The sequence below is a fragment of the Morus notabilis genome, unplaced genomic scaffold (genome assembly GCF_000414095.1).
Source record: "Morus notabilis unplaced genomic scaffold, ASM41409v2 Scaffold244, whole genome shotgun sequence".
NCBI lineage: Eukaryota > Viridiplantae > Streptophyta > Magnoliopsida > Rosales > Moraceae > Morus > Morus notabilis.
Genome location: NW_010361487.1, coordinates 119,964 through 137,054, shown reverse-complemented (window position 1 = coordinate 137,054; position 17,091 = coordinate 119,964). Strand labels below are relative to the sequence as shown.

The 17,091-nt window shown below is 35.0% G+C and overlaps 1 protein-coding gene across 2 annotated transcripts; it reads left to right on the top strand.

Moving 5' to 3' along the window:
- Positions 1-1,113: 1,113 nt before the first annotated feature.
- LOC21387811 (histone-lysine N-methyltransferase SUVR5) lies at positions 1,114-12,896 on the top strand. Of its 2 annotated transcripts, none has more exons than XM_024166583.1 (12): positions 1,114-1,978; positions 4,997-5,567; positions 5,876-6,178; positions 6,284-6,394; positions 6,567-6,677; positions 6,992-9,814; positions 10,446-10,607; positions 10,704-10,820; positions 10,887-10,990; positions 11,493-11,630; positions 11,760-11,847; positions 12,057-12,896. In XM_024166583.1, exons 2-12 carry the CDS (start codon positions 5,067-5,069, stop codon positions 12,162-12,164), a joined length of 4,566 nt encoding a protein of 1,521 aa, XP_024022351.1. In that variant the 5' UTR covers positions 1,114-1,978; positions 4,997-5,066; the 3' UTR covers positions 12,165-12,896. The 2 variants fall into 2 exon arrangements, with proteins under 2 accessions (XP_024022351.1, XP_024022352.1); XM_024166584.1 differs by having other exon boundaries at positions 4,988-5,567.
- The last annotated feature ends 4,195 nt before the right edge of the window (positions 12,897-17,091 follow it).

The following is a 17,091-nucleotide window of genomic DNA, read 5'->3' as shown; positions in this document are numbered from 1 at the left end:
TTATTAAGTATATCTATTTATTAATTATTAATTAATATATAATATAATTAGTAATTAATAATTAATTATTTAATATAACTTTGTTAATAAGTACTAGAAAATGAAAACGGAAAAGGAAAAATAATTTTTAATCTTTTTCTACTTTCTTCACAAAAATCATTCTCATTGTTTTTTATTTTCGTTTCTGTTTTTAAAATTTTTATTAAACAAATACGATTTGTAAATCGTTTTCATTTTCGTGCCTCAAAAAACGTGTGGAAACGTTTTCGAAAACAATTCTAAATGCACCCATTACTTCAAACCTATAAACTATATGTCGTTCATAGTGTCATCAAAATTTTTTTGAAAAAGAAATAAAGGACGTGTAGTTTTGGCTTTTTTTTTTTTAGGGTGTAGTTTTGTCATTTGAAAGTCAACACTGTATTCATTTTTGGAAAATTTTTATTTGTTTTTTTGAAGTAAAGCAGAAAGCAATATTTTTCACACAGTTATAAAAAAATCATAGATAAATTTGTATTTTAGCTTTAATAAAAAAATGGTTTCTTTAGCAAGCTGCAAGCTAATTTACTGCACAACCCCAACAACCAAATATAAGTAAATAAAAGAAAAGAAAAGTATACACAATGAAGAAAATGACAATTAGACAAGTATAAATATAATACCTTTCCTTTATTTGACAATCGACCAAACAACGTAAGAAAGAAACAATACCCTTTAATTTTTTCCCCTTTCTTTCGTGAGCAAATGAATCTTCTTCAACACCAAAACAAAAATAAAAAATAAAAACAAATTGCCCTTCTTTCGTTTTCCATGATATTTTCTATCCTCCATAATACATTTATTAATCTCTTTTGTTTTCTTAATACTGAACAGAATTAATAAAGAAAGATTTACCTTTTTGTTTTTGATAAAAAGTCAGAAATGCACATAATCGGATAATATATATAACCTAGCAAAAGGAAGAGCCAGTCACCGTGACCAAACAGCCGCAAGATTTAGGTGAGTAAAATGACGAAAATGCCCCCGCTCAATTGCACTTTCGGTGGGATACAACCTAAAGCCTAAAGAAATGTCGTTGTTAGCAATACCCAATTCGCATCTCGATGTGAAAATCTTGGGAACCAACAAAATTCATCTGCCCAAAACCTACCCCAAAAAAAAAAAAAAAAAAAAAAAAAAAAAAAAAAAAAAAAAACCCCTTTCTTCTGGGTAGATAAGTCATGTTTTAGCAGAGACTAGAGAGAAAAAACCACCCCCCACAAAAAATAGAACGATTATCAAAATTTCAATCTTTGATTTTGGTCACTACAAAATAGAGCCACGTTACGCGAACAAACCAATAGAATCGCACTTCTCTCTCTCTATATATACATATATAAAAAACAACCTTCCTTTCTAGTGTATAGATAGATAGATAGATAGATACAGAAGGTTAGATATAAAACCCCGTAAAGCCATAACCCACCAAAAATCTTCCACAACCCAGTCCCTCTTTCTTTCATAACCTTTAAAAAAAATTAAATCCTCAAATTTTTTTTTCTTTTTTTTTTTAAATTATTGATTATTATTATTAGGTCAAAATCCCCCACAAAACCATTTTTGTACCCCCAGTTATCCCCACACGGTCTTCCTTTGTTCCATTTCATCTAATTTCCACCTTCTTTTGGGTGTGCCTTTCATTTTGTTCCATTTTGGACCTGCCCTGGTCACAAAATACACACCCACCCCAACATAAGGTTATATATATATATAGACACATAGACATATATTATATATATATATATATGTATATCACACACATCTGTTAGTGACTAGGGAAGATTTGAGAGTGCGAGACATAAAATTGAGAGAACCCCAGCAAAAAAAAAAAAAAAAAGGTACCATTTAACAAAACCCGTATCTACCAAACAACCAAAAACTTGTTTACCCTAATGGAAAAAGGTGATTCTCGGTGCATAACTTCCCTCCTCCTTTAAAGGTACATTACATTACCACCACCACCACCATTTTATCTTATCTGTCTCATTTTTGGTCTCTCTCTGTAACTTGGCAGAGACACTCCTATATCTATATGTATGTCACATTTTTTTTTTCTCTTTTTCAATTTTGTTTTTCTCATTTGCAGTCAATTTCGTTCTTTTTTTTTTAATTTTTAATTTTTTTCTTTTTGCTGACCTAGCTCACTCTCTGTGTATTATTAACACCCATAAAATTAAAGAAAGGGGGCAAAAACAATAACATGCTTGGTGAACTATTATACTAACCCTCTTCGGTTCTGGCTTCTAATTGCTCCACTTTTATTAGGGGATTTTTGTTTTTTCTTTTTATATATATTTTTATGGGCATTTATTTTTTTAATTGGTGTGTAGATTTATGATATTGGATTAAAAAAAAGAACATAAGTTTATCTCTAGGCATGTTCACGATCTGCACTGAACTGCAGATTTTTGGGCTAGGGTTTTTCTTTCATGTTTGTGTTGGCAATTAATGTTGGTAATAAAGGGCTTTGACGAATTTTCTTTAATGTGGTCTAGGTGAATTAGGGTTTTGTTCCTGGGATTTGGATCCTAATCCTTTTAGTTTCACTTACTGAACTTGGTGGTTATAATTGGAATGTGATAGAGCTCTGACATGGTTGCTTATTGGTTGGGGTATTTTGTGGCGTGAACTGTGAAGTGTAACCAGTATGAAAAACTCCAAAGTTTTTTATTTTTATTTTTATTTTTATTTTTTAATATAACAAATACCCATGTTAGGACTTAGGAACTAAGGTACATTGGACAAAATAGGAAAAAAAAATTTGCATTTGCTGCTAATTTTTCTCATAGACTGTGATGCAAATGCTTTCCTATTTTGGTTCCCTTGTTATCTCACAAAATTCAAATAAATGAATCGGAATAATTTTCAGCATATCGGTTACAAAATTTCACCACAGTCCATTTCAAGGAAAAAAAAAAAAAAAATTTGCACCAGAGTCTTGTAGGGGAATTTGAATTTCGCCAATGCTGCCTTAGGTCCCAGGAAAGGATTGGGCGCGGACAGTCCGAGCAGGGTCTGTGGGCGGATTCTCCTTAAGATTTCGGGATAATTAATGAATTATTGTGATATGTGATAATTATTAATTAAGAGTTTGAATTCATCTGGAAGATTATATTGTTTGTTTTTGCTTTCTGCTTTCTGCTTTTGAGGATCTCTCATCCTCTTTACTTTTTGGTTGATGTTCATCAATGAAAAGAGTTCTCCTATAAAAAGACAAAATAATTTAACAAATTATGCTTGTGTAATTAGTGATTTTTTAAAGTTTGTGATAATCATTATTTCAAGTTTGGTTTAGATCGTATTAAGATGTAATAATTATCTTTATATGAGATAATTATCATTTCTAATTCGAATAGGAATGATTTTATTTTTATTTTTATTTTTTGCAAAAGATGGTTATTAAATTCAAATGTGGGATAATTAACTAGATAATTGCTAGTTTATTATTATTTGATCGAAGGAAAATTTTGTGATTATCAAGTGCACACCTCTTGTAAAAGGTGGCCACCTACAGGAAGAAGGGAAAATTTTTTCTTCAACTCCTAGTCAAACCTTAGAACTTCTAGTAGTGTTTTTTTGCTGAACTTCTAGTAGTGTTATAGAGGGCCTTCTAATAGCTTACAAAAAGTTTTAGACAACTTGTGCACATAAGAGAAAGAACTTCAATGCATTTCCCTTTAGAGTTTTGATATTCTATTGAACTTGTGATTGATTAACTTTAAATTCTTTGTTGGACTTTCAAACTTAATTTTATTTTCTTCTTTTAAAAAAAATATACTTGGAAGTTTTTCCTGACATTATTCGCGTTTTTATCGAGCTTTATTTGTTTATTTATTTATTTTAGAATATTGTTAGGAACATTGGATGATATAGAATTCTAGATGAGTTGAAACTAGAAAACATGCACTTGAAAGATACTGATTAAAAAATGTTCTTGAAATTGTTGATAAGAGGGTGAATGATTCCTTGATATCTCTAGATACAAAGCATCTAACTTTGGATTTTGCATTAACTAGATAGAGTATAGTACATAAATGCTCATAACACTTGGATTTGTTAGATGTGTTGCAATTTAGAGGGATAGATGAAGTTTTGTTGAAAATAAAAGAAAATAGCAATTTTTTTTAGCAAATCAATTAACTCAATAAAAAAAAAAAATACAGAAAAGCCATGAAAAAAAGTAGTGAGTTATAGTCTAATGCGTCACTTCTATGTGTCAAACTGATCAAGTATGCAACGACTTTCATATCTTATAATCTTTTTAACAACCTCTCTACGACATTGAAAATGTAATTTAACTTTCAAAACATAATTGCTCTAATAAACTGGTTGCCCATCTGATTTGTCCAATTACCTGTTTCCTTCAAGGAAATGTCTGTCAGAGCCTTGTTTTATGAATTGTTGTCTTACCAACTTGATTTACGTTCAAAGTTAGTATATTAAAAATTTTCTAGGTGAGATTTGGATATTGGAATAGAAGAGGAAAGGTTGAATTGTTTAATGAATGCAAATTTTTGTTGCATGCATTGCTACAAAATGGTCTTTTTCCTCTAGACTAGAAGCCTTTGTAGTGATTTTAGGCTCTGATAAGTTTCTCTTTATATTGGTATATTTAAGTTGATTTTATATGATAATTCTTTTAACTTTAGTTTGAATATTATTATGATGTCTCAAATTTTTTATGTTGTCTAGACACTTGAGCTATCTAACCTAATAAACAATAACTGGGACATTTCTGCGTGATACATATTGAGTTAAAAGTTGATATATATTTAAATTAGTTTCATACGATTTTTATGAAGCAACATGCTTACCATTCAATTGAAGAAGTGTGCAATTCTTAAAAACTATAAAAAATACAACCTTTGAAGGACTTTTTTTTTTCCCTTATGGTTATTGTTTCTCCAATTGTCAATTTGAAAGAAGCATTCTAATTGCAATTTTTAAGTTTGAACAGTAAGGTGGTGGGGATAGTCAAGTGACACCACAAACTTTATATGGGACTACTAGTTTCATTTTGAAAAATCATGGAAGTACTTCCTTGTTCTGGAGTTCAGTATGGTGGAGAATCTGATTGCCCCCAGCAGAGTTCGGGTAGAGAGCTTGCTTATGATAAAAAATCTAAACTTGATGAGCATGGGCAACAAGTGACATTAACAGAAGTTAGAGTGGATGGTATGTTGCAAAATGCGGAAAGGCCTCAAATGGAAAGACGGGTTGGAGTTCAAGGGACGGTTGATGAATTGAAAATTTCGGAAAGCCACTGCCATGGAGCTTCGGATGATACTCAGGTGGCAGGTCAAAAGTCATGTCGTGACTCACGTGATTATGATGATGAAAATGATGACGACTATGATGACGCGGATGAGCAGAGTTATTGCAAAGAGACCAGCCTAGCCTCTGATAATTGTCAACTTATTGTGGATTCAATTGAAAGTGAATTGCCAAACAGCAATAGAGAAGGAGAGTCATCTTTTTCCGAGCCCAAATGGCTAGAAGGGGATGAATCTGTGGCATTGTGGGTCAAGGTACTGTTATTTTACATCAGCTTCAAAAAGCATATGACATATTTGGTGCAGCTTGCAAAGGAGATATCCTTTTCCAGTCACATTATTTGTTTCAGTAATCTTGTCGATATTTTGTTTTGTTATTCAGTTTTCCATTTTGGTTGAGGCTTATGATGACAGACTTCGATAACTCCCTCTGTTTTTATTGCTGTATTATTATTATTATTATTATTGCTGTTGTTGTTGTTGTTGTTTTTTCAAAAGTGGAGTATTATAGAGTATGCTAACTTCATTTACACTTTCTTACTTTGCTGCTATGCGAACATTAGTGGAGAGGAAAGTGGCAAGCTGGAATAAGATGTGCAAGGGCTGACTGGCCATTATCAACTTTGAGAGCAAAGCCTACACATGACAGGAAGAAGTATTTTGTTATATTTTTCCCACATACCAGGAATTATTCTTGGGCAGACACGCTACTTGTTCGTTCTATCAATGAGTATCCTCACCCCATTGCATATAAGACCCACAACATTGGACTGAAAATGGTAAAAGACCTGACAGTTCCGCGACGTTTTATCATGCAAAAGTTGGCTGTTGGTATGCTAAATATTGTCGACCAATTTCACTCTGAGGTATGTGATTTGATGCTGTCTTCTCTCTTAGCTTCCTTTTATTGATTGGAATCCTTGTTTTTATGGCTTTGATTGTTATACTTTTGTTTGCATGATCATGCTTAGGCCTTGATAGAGACTGCCCGGGACGTGGCGGTGTGGAAGGAATTTGCTATGGAGGCGTCTCGATGTAATGGTTATCCAGATCTTGGAAGCATGCTTCTGAAGCTGCAGAATGTAAACTTGCAGACTTGGTGATAGTTCTAGGGCTAGGTTTCAAATTAGGCCGAAATACAAACATTTTGGGTTCTGTTTTTGAAAGTCAAATATAATGCTGTTTAAAAAAAAAAAAAAAAATTTTTTTTTAGTTAGCGGTTAAGCAAGCTGTTTTTTCTTTTCTTCTTTGCAGATGATATTGAAGCACTACATAAATTCCGACTGGCTGCAGAATTCATTTAGCTATTGGGCTCAGAGGTGTCAAAATGCACATAGTGCAGAATCTGTTGAAATGCTTAAGGAGGTATGTATTGTTAATACATTTTGGGAAGAGGTATTAAATATGCACAAGGACATACATTACACAATGCTTTACTTATATCCATGGTCAAGCAATCTATTTTTGCAAGATTACCAAAAATTAAAGATGCAAGAGAGCTGACACACTATTATCAACTGCTTTCAGTTACTGTATATTTTTCTCGTGGACATGGAATCATTATGACAAACTTCCTCTGACTCCTGCTTTCTGAATACACCTGTAATGCTTGAAATGACCTTGATATTGTATATTTTTCTCAAGCTTTTGGTTAATTCTTTTCAGCTTTTCTGGTTCAGGAGTTGTTTGATTCTATTATGTGGAATGAAGTCCACTCTCTGAGGGATGCACCAGTCCAGCCCACGTTGGGTTCTGAGTGGAAAACTTGGAAGCATGAAGTTATGAAGTGGTTTTCAACGTCTCATCCCGTAAACGGTGGTGGAGAGCTGCAACAGCAAAGTAGTGATGGCCCCTTGAGCACAAGCCCCCAAGTTAGCAGGAAAAGGCCCAAGCTTGAAGTTCGTCGTGCCGAGCCACATGCTTTCCAGGTAGATAGTAGGGGTTCTGATCAATCAGGAACTCTTGAAATCGACGCTGAATTCTTCAATAGAGACATTGTAAATGCCAACACATTAGCATCAAGGCCTTGTAAAGGGGAAAACTTCAAAGAGCTACCTGTCGTACCAACAGACTCACCTGGTGATGTGGCTGATAAATGGAGCAAAATCGTACTTGAAGCAAAAAATGGTATGGCCGGACAAAACAAGGACGTTGAGATGACACCTATGGATCAAGTGACTTCTGCAAGAGCGTTAGAGTCTGGGAGTAAGAATCGCCAATGCATTGCTTATATTGAATCTAAGGGTAGGCAATGTGTGAGGTGGGCTAACGATGGTGATGTTTACTGTTGTGTTCATTTATCCTCTCGTTTCACGGGAAACTCTACAAGAGCAGAAGGGACTGTCTCCAATGATACACCAATGTGTGGAGGGACAACTGTTCTTGGTACAAGATGTAAGCATCGGTCTTTACCCGGGTCCTCATTTTGTAAGAAACATAGACCTAAGATTGATATGATAAATTTAAATTTTTCAGAGAATCCACTCAAGAGAAATTATGAAGAGAGCAGTCGTAGTTTAGAAAACACACACTGCGAAGAGCTAGTGTTGTTTGGAGATGTTGGAAGTCCACTGGAAGTGGACCCCGTCTCAGTCATGGACAGTGAGGCCTTGCATGGAAGAAGCAACTTAGTTGAGAAGCCTGAGCTTCCGGCTATAGATTGTAATAGCACCGAGGCTTTGCACTGCATAGGTTCTTGCTTGCGTGACAACAATATCCCTTGTCTGGAAAGTCCAAAGCGTCACTCTTTATACTGTGAAAAGCACCTCCCAAGCTGGCTTAAACGTGCGAGGAATGGTAAGAGTAGGATCGTATCAAAAGAAGTTTTCATAGATCTTTTGAGGGGTTGCCATTCACAGGAGCAAAAGGTTCAGTTACATCAGGCATGCGAGCTTTTCTATAGGCTTTTTAAAAGTATATTATCCCTGAGAAACCCAGTACCGAAGGATGTTCAATTTCAGTGGGCCCTATCCGAAGCTTCTAAAGATTTTGGTGTTGGGGAATTCTTCATGAAATTGGTATGCAATGAAAAGGAAAGACTCCGAAGGATTTGGGGCTTCAGTGCTGATGAAGATGCGAAGATTTCCTCATCTATCGTGGAAGAACCAGCCCAATTGCCGGAGGTGGTTGATGGTAGCCAGGATGATGACAAAACCATTAAGTGCAAAATTTGTTCACAGGAGTTTTTGGATGACCAAGAACTTGGCAACCACTGGATGGAAAACCATAAAAAGGAAGCACAATGGCTGTTTAGAGGTTATGCTTGTGCCATCTGTCTTGATTCTTTTACCAATAAGAAAGTCCTGGAAACTCATGTGCAGGAGAGACACCATGTTCCATTTGTTGAGCAGTGCATGCTTCTGCAGTGTATTCCCTGTGGCAGCCATTTTGGGAATACTGACGAGTTATGGTTGCATGTGCTCTCAGCTCATCCTGTTGATTTCAGGCTTTCAAAAGCAGCTCAACCGGCTCTGCCAGCTAATGATGAGTCTTCACCGAAGCTTGAGCCGCGTAGTTCGGTTTCTGTGGAGAATAATAACTCTGAGAAGTTGAGTGGTTCCCGGAGATTTGTTTGCAGGTTCTGTGGGTTGAAGTTTGATTTACTTCCTGATCTTGGCCGCCACCACCAAGCTGCTCATATGGGACCAAGTTTAGTCAGCTCTAGACCCGCAAAGAGGGGGGTACGTTATTATGCGTATAAGTTAAAATCTGGAAGACTCAGCCGTCCTAGATTTAAGAAAAGTTTGGCTGCAGCCTCATATAGAATAAGGAACAGAGCAGCAGATAATATCAAGAAACGCATTCAGGCATCAAAGTCACTTAGCACAGGGGGAATAAGTGTACCGCCTCATGTAACTTCTGAGGCAGCAACTCTTGGTACAATGGCGGACTCTCAATGCTCGTCTGTAGCAAAAATTTTGTTTTCGGAGATGCAGAAAACAAAACCTCGTCCCAACAACTCTGACATTTTATCCATCGCTTGTTCCACTTGCTGCAAGATTAGCCTTAAAGCCACCCTAGAGGAAAAATATGGAGTATTGCCAGAACGTTTGTATCTAAAGGCAGCGAAACTCTGTAGTGAGCATAATATTTTCTTGAATTGGCATCAAGATGGGTTTATTTGTCCTAAGGGATGCAAGGCATTCAAGGATTTAACCCTGCTGTGTCCATTGAAGCCTATTACAAATGGTATTCCTGGCCACAAATCGGCATGTTCGTCGGAACCTGTGGATGACAAATGGCAGGTGGATGAGTGCCATTATATCATAGATTCAGGCGACTTGAGACAAAGATCTGTGCAAAATGGCCATGTACTTTGTGCTGATTTGAGTTATGGGCAGGAACCGGTTCCTGTAGCCTGTGTGGCAGATTATGGTCTATCAGATTCCGAATCCCTCCTTGTGGGTAGTTCTGATGGTCAAGGTGGTAGACGTATGCCTTGGGAGGCCTTTACCTATGTTACAAAGCCCAGGCTTGGCCCTATGCTTTCGCTTGATACACAGGTAGCCTTTTGTTTTCTTTTTCTATATTTTTGGCCTCGGATAGTGGTTTTTGTTCTTAGATAATATAGCTTGGACGTTGACCTTATATTGCATTATTGTTACCCGTTTCTATTATAGTGATGTACAGATTTCTATCAATACCTTTATGTTCCTTATATGTCGTAATTCTTTTTCACCCCATAATAATATTTTTCATCTTGTTTCTTCAAAAAAAAAAAAAAAAAAAAGGTCAATTAAGGAACTTTTAAGGTGATTATTTGGGAGTATAGTGATGTACAGATTCAAAGTATTTAGTTTTGTTGTGTTATCATTATTCATCACCATGACATCTGACTGTCTATGTATGATGCCTTCCCACACCATATCTCCTGCCTCTCTCTCTCTCTCACACACACACACACACACACACACACACACACACACACCCATACACGTTAAATCCTTTTTAACACACACACACACACACACACACACACCCTTACACGTTAAATCCTTTTTAACACACACACACACACACACCCCTACACGTTAAATCCTTTTTCCTTTAAAACCTTTGTGCGTGCCTGTCAATACTTTGTGCATTTTCTGTGACATCTAAATTTGTAATTGTGTCCTCCCTTTTATTTTTCAGAGTTTCCAGCTGGGGTGTGCCTGCCAGCATCCAACATGCTCTCCTGAAACATGTGATCACGTGTACCTCTTTGATACCGACTATGATGATGCGAAAGACATTTATGGGAAATCCATGCGTGGTAGGTTCCCATACGATGATAAAGGCCGAATTATCTTGGAGGTAAGTAATTTATTCAACTATCATTGATAACATTGATTCTTTCATCCCTTATGAAAAAGACTAGCAATTCTACTCACTTCTCACAAATTTTTGCAGGAAGGCTACCTTGTTTATGAGTGCAATCACATGTGTAGCTGCCCAAGAACCTGTCAAAATAGAGTTTTGCAGAATGGAGTTCGAGTGAAGCTGGAAGTGTTTAAAACAGAGAAAAAGGTAAATTTTTCAGTTGTTATTGTTTTCTGGAGCGTCTGTTTGACTATTGCACACTCATATTCACAGGGGTGGGCAGTCAGGGCTGGTGAAGCAATCATGCGTGGAACATTTGTGTGCGAGTACATAGGCGAGGTTTTAGATGAGCAGGAAACAAACATAAGGCGCAAGAGGTTTCGGTTTCTTTCTTGATAGACACAACATTTCTTTTTCAATTTTTTATCAGTTGTAGTTCATTATTTTTAGTGGTACATTTTTCTTCCATGTTCTAGGTATTCTTAATTTTTCATTTATATGCTTGTAATTCCTATTCCTATGGCCCTATTTTTATCATGGGACTAAAATCTTATATTTATAGGTCTGCATCGTAACTATTCATGTAATCATTGTCTTGAACGTTGTTATGAATTGAAATTTCTAGTGTTCCATATTTTTGGAGTAAAGGACTCCTAACATCAAGAATGAAACCTTTTCTAGACTATGATACGGTGTGTTAGTGTGATTTCTTTGATGTAATGTTTTATTCCGTGCACTTTCTGGTCTCCTACCAGTATAGATGCATGCCAGTAAACAGTCCATGCAACTCAAGTTTCATTAAATTTCAAATTGATTGGTGTCCATTGTAATGCACTAGTAGTTATGCTATATTTTTACACTGGTCTTTGATGATTATAGGTATGGAAAAGAAGGCTGCGGCTATTTATTTGAAATTGATTCTCATGTCAATGATATGAGCAGATTGATTGAAGGTCAGGCCCGTTATGCAATTGATGCCACGGAATTTGGAAATGTTTCACGGTTCATTAATCATAGGTGAGAAAATATACTTCTCGTTAGCAGAATTTTCTGATCAGGATTATACTTATTTTTTGAGGTGGCTAGGATTTTTTAGGCTTGTTAATATCCTGTTTATTTACTCATGAGATCTGTCATTTTCTGTAGTTGCTTGCCAAATCTTGTGAGTCACCAAGTCCTTGTGGAAAGCATGGATTGTCATCTTGCACATATAGGTCTCTATGCGAATCGAGATGTAAGAATCTCTCACTTCCCTTCTTGGTTGATCTTCCATGTGTATCACACATGGGGTGTTTGGCATGTATCTTCCCCAATATTGTTTGCTGGCAATCTTTTCTCCTTGAGTAATGGCTCTTCGCTTCCATTGTTAAATTCATATCATAAGTTGTGCTTTGAAGTAGCCAGTTCCATCTTTTGATTTTATTTTTACTTTTGTTTGAGCAGATATCATTGGGCGAAGAATTAACGTTTCACTATCGGTATGCACTGCTTCCTGGAGAAGGATATTCGTGCCAATGTGGAGCTTCTGTGTGCCGTGGCCGCCTATATTAAACCTTCTATGGTGTACAGAATTTGGTGCTTGCATCTTTATCGTGGACGTAAGAGATTTTGAAGCTGGGATGCCTCTTGGTTGTTGAATGGCAAAGTTTTCTAGTCATATTGCCATCGAACAGCTGATAAAAGTTCGAGGCACTCGCTCATGTCGCGAAAAGCCATGGCTTAATCGCGAGAACGGAATCTTGATTAGCAGTCGTCTCCAAGCGTGGCATGCAACCTTTGGTTGAGGTAGATTCCATGATTCCAGTAGGGAATTTTGTCATCTTGGCACAGGTTTCTTTGAAGAAACGAGGTTGGAATCCCTCTCTCTCCCCTCCTTTCCGTTATATATAAGTTTGCAAATTGTTTGAATTTGTCAATGCTGAAACCATCCTGGACTAGGGAATTGTAGAAATTTTCTTTTTACTAGCCTCATTCCTTGTAGTTATCTGATGGTAATGCTTGTTATTTGGCCAAAGTTTTCAAGTTATTTCTGTCAAAATTTGCTGCAAAAGATCTCAGTGCCCAACATGACGCTTCCTCTCGACTTGTCGGTCATCACAATGTTTTTTGTTATGTGACAGTTCAAGACAATTCTCACTGGCAGAATTATGGAAGTAATAATGCGTTTACCATGTTTAGATATTTTGTAATTGTAGCGAAAGTTGTACATTGTAGGTAACAAGTTTTCTCCTTTATCAATGTACTTCTTTGATATGCAGAGGAAACCCTTATGTGTTGAATGAAATAGACTCCATTCTATCAGGAAAAGTCTCAGTAAATGAGGTTTCCATCATATTCTTTGAACATGGGTGCTTTGATTCCATGCCTTGTATCCACCCCGCTAGGGACAACAACTCTAATCCCAATTTGTGTGCCAACTTATGAGGTGTCATAATTTCATTGGTAGTTGTAATTTATTATTATTATTAATTGACCTGACAATCTTTTAAATACTTACTAATGAATTATGACACGTAATGGGTTAGTACACGAGTTGGGATTATTCGTAGCATTATTTCTCATGCCCTGAAGCCGAAAAATGACGACATATCTTTCTGACAAATATTAAACGGCTAGTGTCGGATGCCATGCACATTTGACCATCAAACGGCATGATATGCATATAATTTGAAGTCTCTAGCAGCCCTTTTTATTTGATTTCTCTGCTTCACTGTGTTGGTCGGAGGCATGGGAGGAAAGGACCACTCTGTCTCAGTGAACACTACAAAGATAAGGAATTAGGCAAGTGAGGCAGAGACGAGACCATGGCACATGGGCTTGTGGGTCTGAGTGACCAAATTTCGAATCATCTTCAAGGCGTGCCAAGCTAATCTTGGCGGCTTTGCGTCAAAACACATTTTGTATTCACATGATTTGTGTTTGGAAATCTTCTTCTGAGCAGAGAACAGGGTTTTTTTTTTTTTTTTTTTTTTTTTTTTCTCTTCTCTGTTTCAGACTGTGAAAAAAGGGTTTTTTTTTTTTTTTTTTTTTTTTTTTTCTCTTCTCTGTTTCAGACTGTGACTCGTAAAAGTTTTTGTCTCTTTGCTTCTACAAGTCCAACAGTACCTGCTTTATATCTGGCTGGAGCTCAGTTTGAGACCTCACATTTTTTCTATGGTGTTCTCTATTATTAAGAAAGAAAAATAAACAACAACAATAGTAATAGCTCAGTTTGAGACCTCACATTTTTTCTATGGTGTTCTCTATTAAAAAAAAGAAAAAAAATAATAATAAAAAAGGAAGAAAACTAGAAAAAATTTCATGTCAAATGATCAAGGTTGTGGGATAAGTGCGCCTAGGAGCCTTGAAACTACTCCAAAATTATAAATGAAAAAATATATATATATGTAAAATTGGCAGAAGGCGATATAGATATGAAGGTTCAAAATTGCACCATGCGTTGTACGCAAGACTTTCTTATTTGATGTAGGAAAGAAGATAACCAAAATTTACCATCATTTCCAGAGGTAGCAATTGTTGGAAATCATTCGTCCATGTCCACACAAGAGCCTCTAATAATGAGTTAGTTCAGTTTATGTCTGTTAGATAATGATTAGTGAGCATGAGGCCTTTAACTCAATTGGCTTCGAAACTTTTGACTTTTAAAACTTCCTGATTCAGTCCAAATTAGTGAAGAGTTTTGGTTGTGAAAAAAAAATGCTTTTTAACATCTTGATATGTAATTTATCACAACCCCAAGCTGGAGTTGTTACACACTTATTCAATCAATCAATCAAAATCCCATAAGAGCTTGTCCTATACGAGATTAAAACATTATAATCATTTGTTCAACTAAGAAATCTTAGAAATCTTCCACATTTTTATTAATCACATATCATAGTATCATACTAAACTACCTTATGACAGGTGGGTTAGTCTAAGGATTTAAGATTATGAGAGATTTAGGGCAAATTGAAATGCTTTTTAGGAGCCATAAAGACCAAGCACATGAGAAGAGATTCGATTAGTGGGCCAAGTTTACAGCAAGGCCATATCACACTGGATTTTCTTTTTTAAAAAATAAAAAATTTACTCTGAAAGTGTATAAATTTGAACATTTACTTTTTACTCTTGATAGATACCCATTTATTATATTTTATTAGTGTAATTATTTAATTAAAAAGATTATAAATCAAGAATAAATAGTAAAAATTTTGACGCATCAAGAGTATTTATCAAATTACCTATTTCTTTTTGATCTTGTTGATGGAAAGAAAACGTGCTATCTCTCCCCCCAAGCTAGCATCATTTGTGACCTCTATTATTGCACTTCCAAGCCACAGTTAGTGAAGCACAAAACCCAAAAGAAATCAAAAGGGGGCCAAGTCAAAAGATTTTTCAAAACTACTTTGATAGTTGGTCTACCTACTATAGCCCAATTCTCTCCTATTGTGTGAAGATGTGCCACTGTGATTGTGGTGATGTTGTTTTTACTCTTTTTAAAAAGCCAATTAGCAAGCAAGGTGCAAAAGGAGAAGAAAAAAAGATTGATGGCTGGTATTGATTGTTTTTTTTTTTTTGAGGGTAAATCTTAAATGATTGCCTTGCCCCTTCACTCTAAATTCGGTATGAAATGGACCCACCTGAAGTTTGATTAAGATGAGAATTGGCTTTTTAAAGAGGAAAAATAGACCATTGATGAAACGTCTAGTGGCCAAGTTCTATTGTTTCTATGTAATGTAATAAAGAGGGGAAAACGGGAAAAAAAATATCTATGATAAATTTTGTAGTATGATATGAAAAAAATTCAATCGATATGCCCTCTATTAGATTTCACTAAATTACTATCTATTTTTAATTTAATATTAATATAATGCGAATTGATTGTTTAAGATTGTCTTCCAAGTAATAATGTTTAAAAACTATACAATAGAATTCTTGAACTGATGAGGAGAAAAAAGGTTGTAAAATCTATGAAATTTGCTTTGCAAATAAAGTAGGTTAATTAGTTGGATAGATAGCCCACCTTATGACAGCTTTGAAAAATTAATGGTCGGGTGATGCGTTGGAATTCTAAATTGGCTTGATTTTGATGCAACATGCATCTTAATATAATCTTCTACATTATTTTGTGTTTTATGAAATCAGCACTTCCCGCAAAGAATATAATAAGGAAAAAGAGAAAAAAAAAAAAAAAGGAAAAAGGGAAAAGTTGGTGTATAGTTGACCCTTTCCTCGGATATGATGTTGCCATAGTAAACCAACTCATTTCATTTATTTATTTTTCTATTAAAAAAATGAGAATTTTTCTGGTAAGGCAGGAGAAGACGAAGTATCAGTAATTTTTTTACTTTTTAATTATCATATATGTATTAATAACTATTTATTTTATATTTTTTTAATTTGATATGATTTTATTAAAAATTGATCTCATTAATAAACTGACTCACTAGAGAAGATCTCATAATTTTTTTTATAAATTATGTAATCTCATCTATATTCTCAATGCCCCACCATATGAGTTGGGAGTTTTTTTTAGTAATTTTTTATTTTTTAATTATCAAATTTGTATTAATAATTGTCTATTTTATATATTTTTTAATTTAATGTGGTTTTAATCAGATCTAACGATTAAAAATTAACTCCATTGATAAACTGACTCACCAGAAAAGATCCCATAAAAAAAATTTATAAATCATGGAATCTCATCTATATTACGAATGCCCGACCATATGAGTTGGGGGTTTTTTTTTTTTTTTTTTTTTCCCCCTATTCTCTCTCAATTTGAGCTTGATACTACAATTATTATTAGCATCTTTAATTGCCATCTTCAGATTATAAGTATTTAATGCACTCTCTTTCAATGCTTATTCGAAATCAGCAATTATATGGGTAATTTAATACCTTGAAAGGAATGTTAAGTCTCTAGAACAAAAATTATACAAAAAAAGAACATTAGAATTTTGGGATACAAACGTTTTCCAATACTTAAATTGGAATATCTCAAGCAACAAAACAAATATGTACTCTGGCTTTTGGTCATCCCATCGTTTTCCTCTTTCCAAAACTTTATCTAAAAGTTATAAACTACTAAACTGTACTTCTTTCCTCAAATACCCTCCCCACTCCACCACCTTAGAGGCCCAATTTAATAATTAATAAAAAACTGCTCAAGGGTATTTTAGTAGTTTTGCCAACTATACTTCCATATTTGTTTTGTTTTTGTAGTTTAATGGCCTAGGAAATCCAGCAACGGTCCCCAAAAGCAGCGGTGACATTTAAAACAGCTAAGAAACTGAGGACAGAAAATGAAAGTCCAAATAATTAAAATTAAAAATAATAATAAAAAAAAAGATTAGAGAAAAAAAGAGCAAACAATTGCTGAGTAAGAAAGAAAGTTTGTAAGTAAGAGCAAAGCAAAAGCATAGAGAGATAGACAGACAAAAAGGAAAAGAGGGAAAAAAAAAAAAAGCTGGGGAAAATAGAAACACAACCAATG

Coding starts and splice junctions, on each gene's coding strand:
- LOC21387811 (XM_024166583.1), top strand. CDS start 5,067: ATGGAAGTACTTCCTTGTTCTGGAGTTCAGTATGGTGGAGAATCTGAT. Junction 5,568..5,875: donor CTGTGGCATTGTGGGTCAAG/GTACTGTTATTT, acceptor TGCGAACATTAG/TGGAGAGGAAAGTGGCAAGC. Junction 6,395..6,566: donor TGCTTCTGAAGCTGCAGAAT/GTAAACTTGCAG, acceptor TCTTCTTTGCAG/ATGATATTGAAGCACTACAT.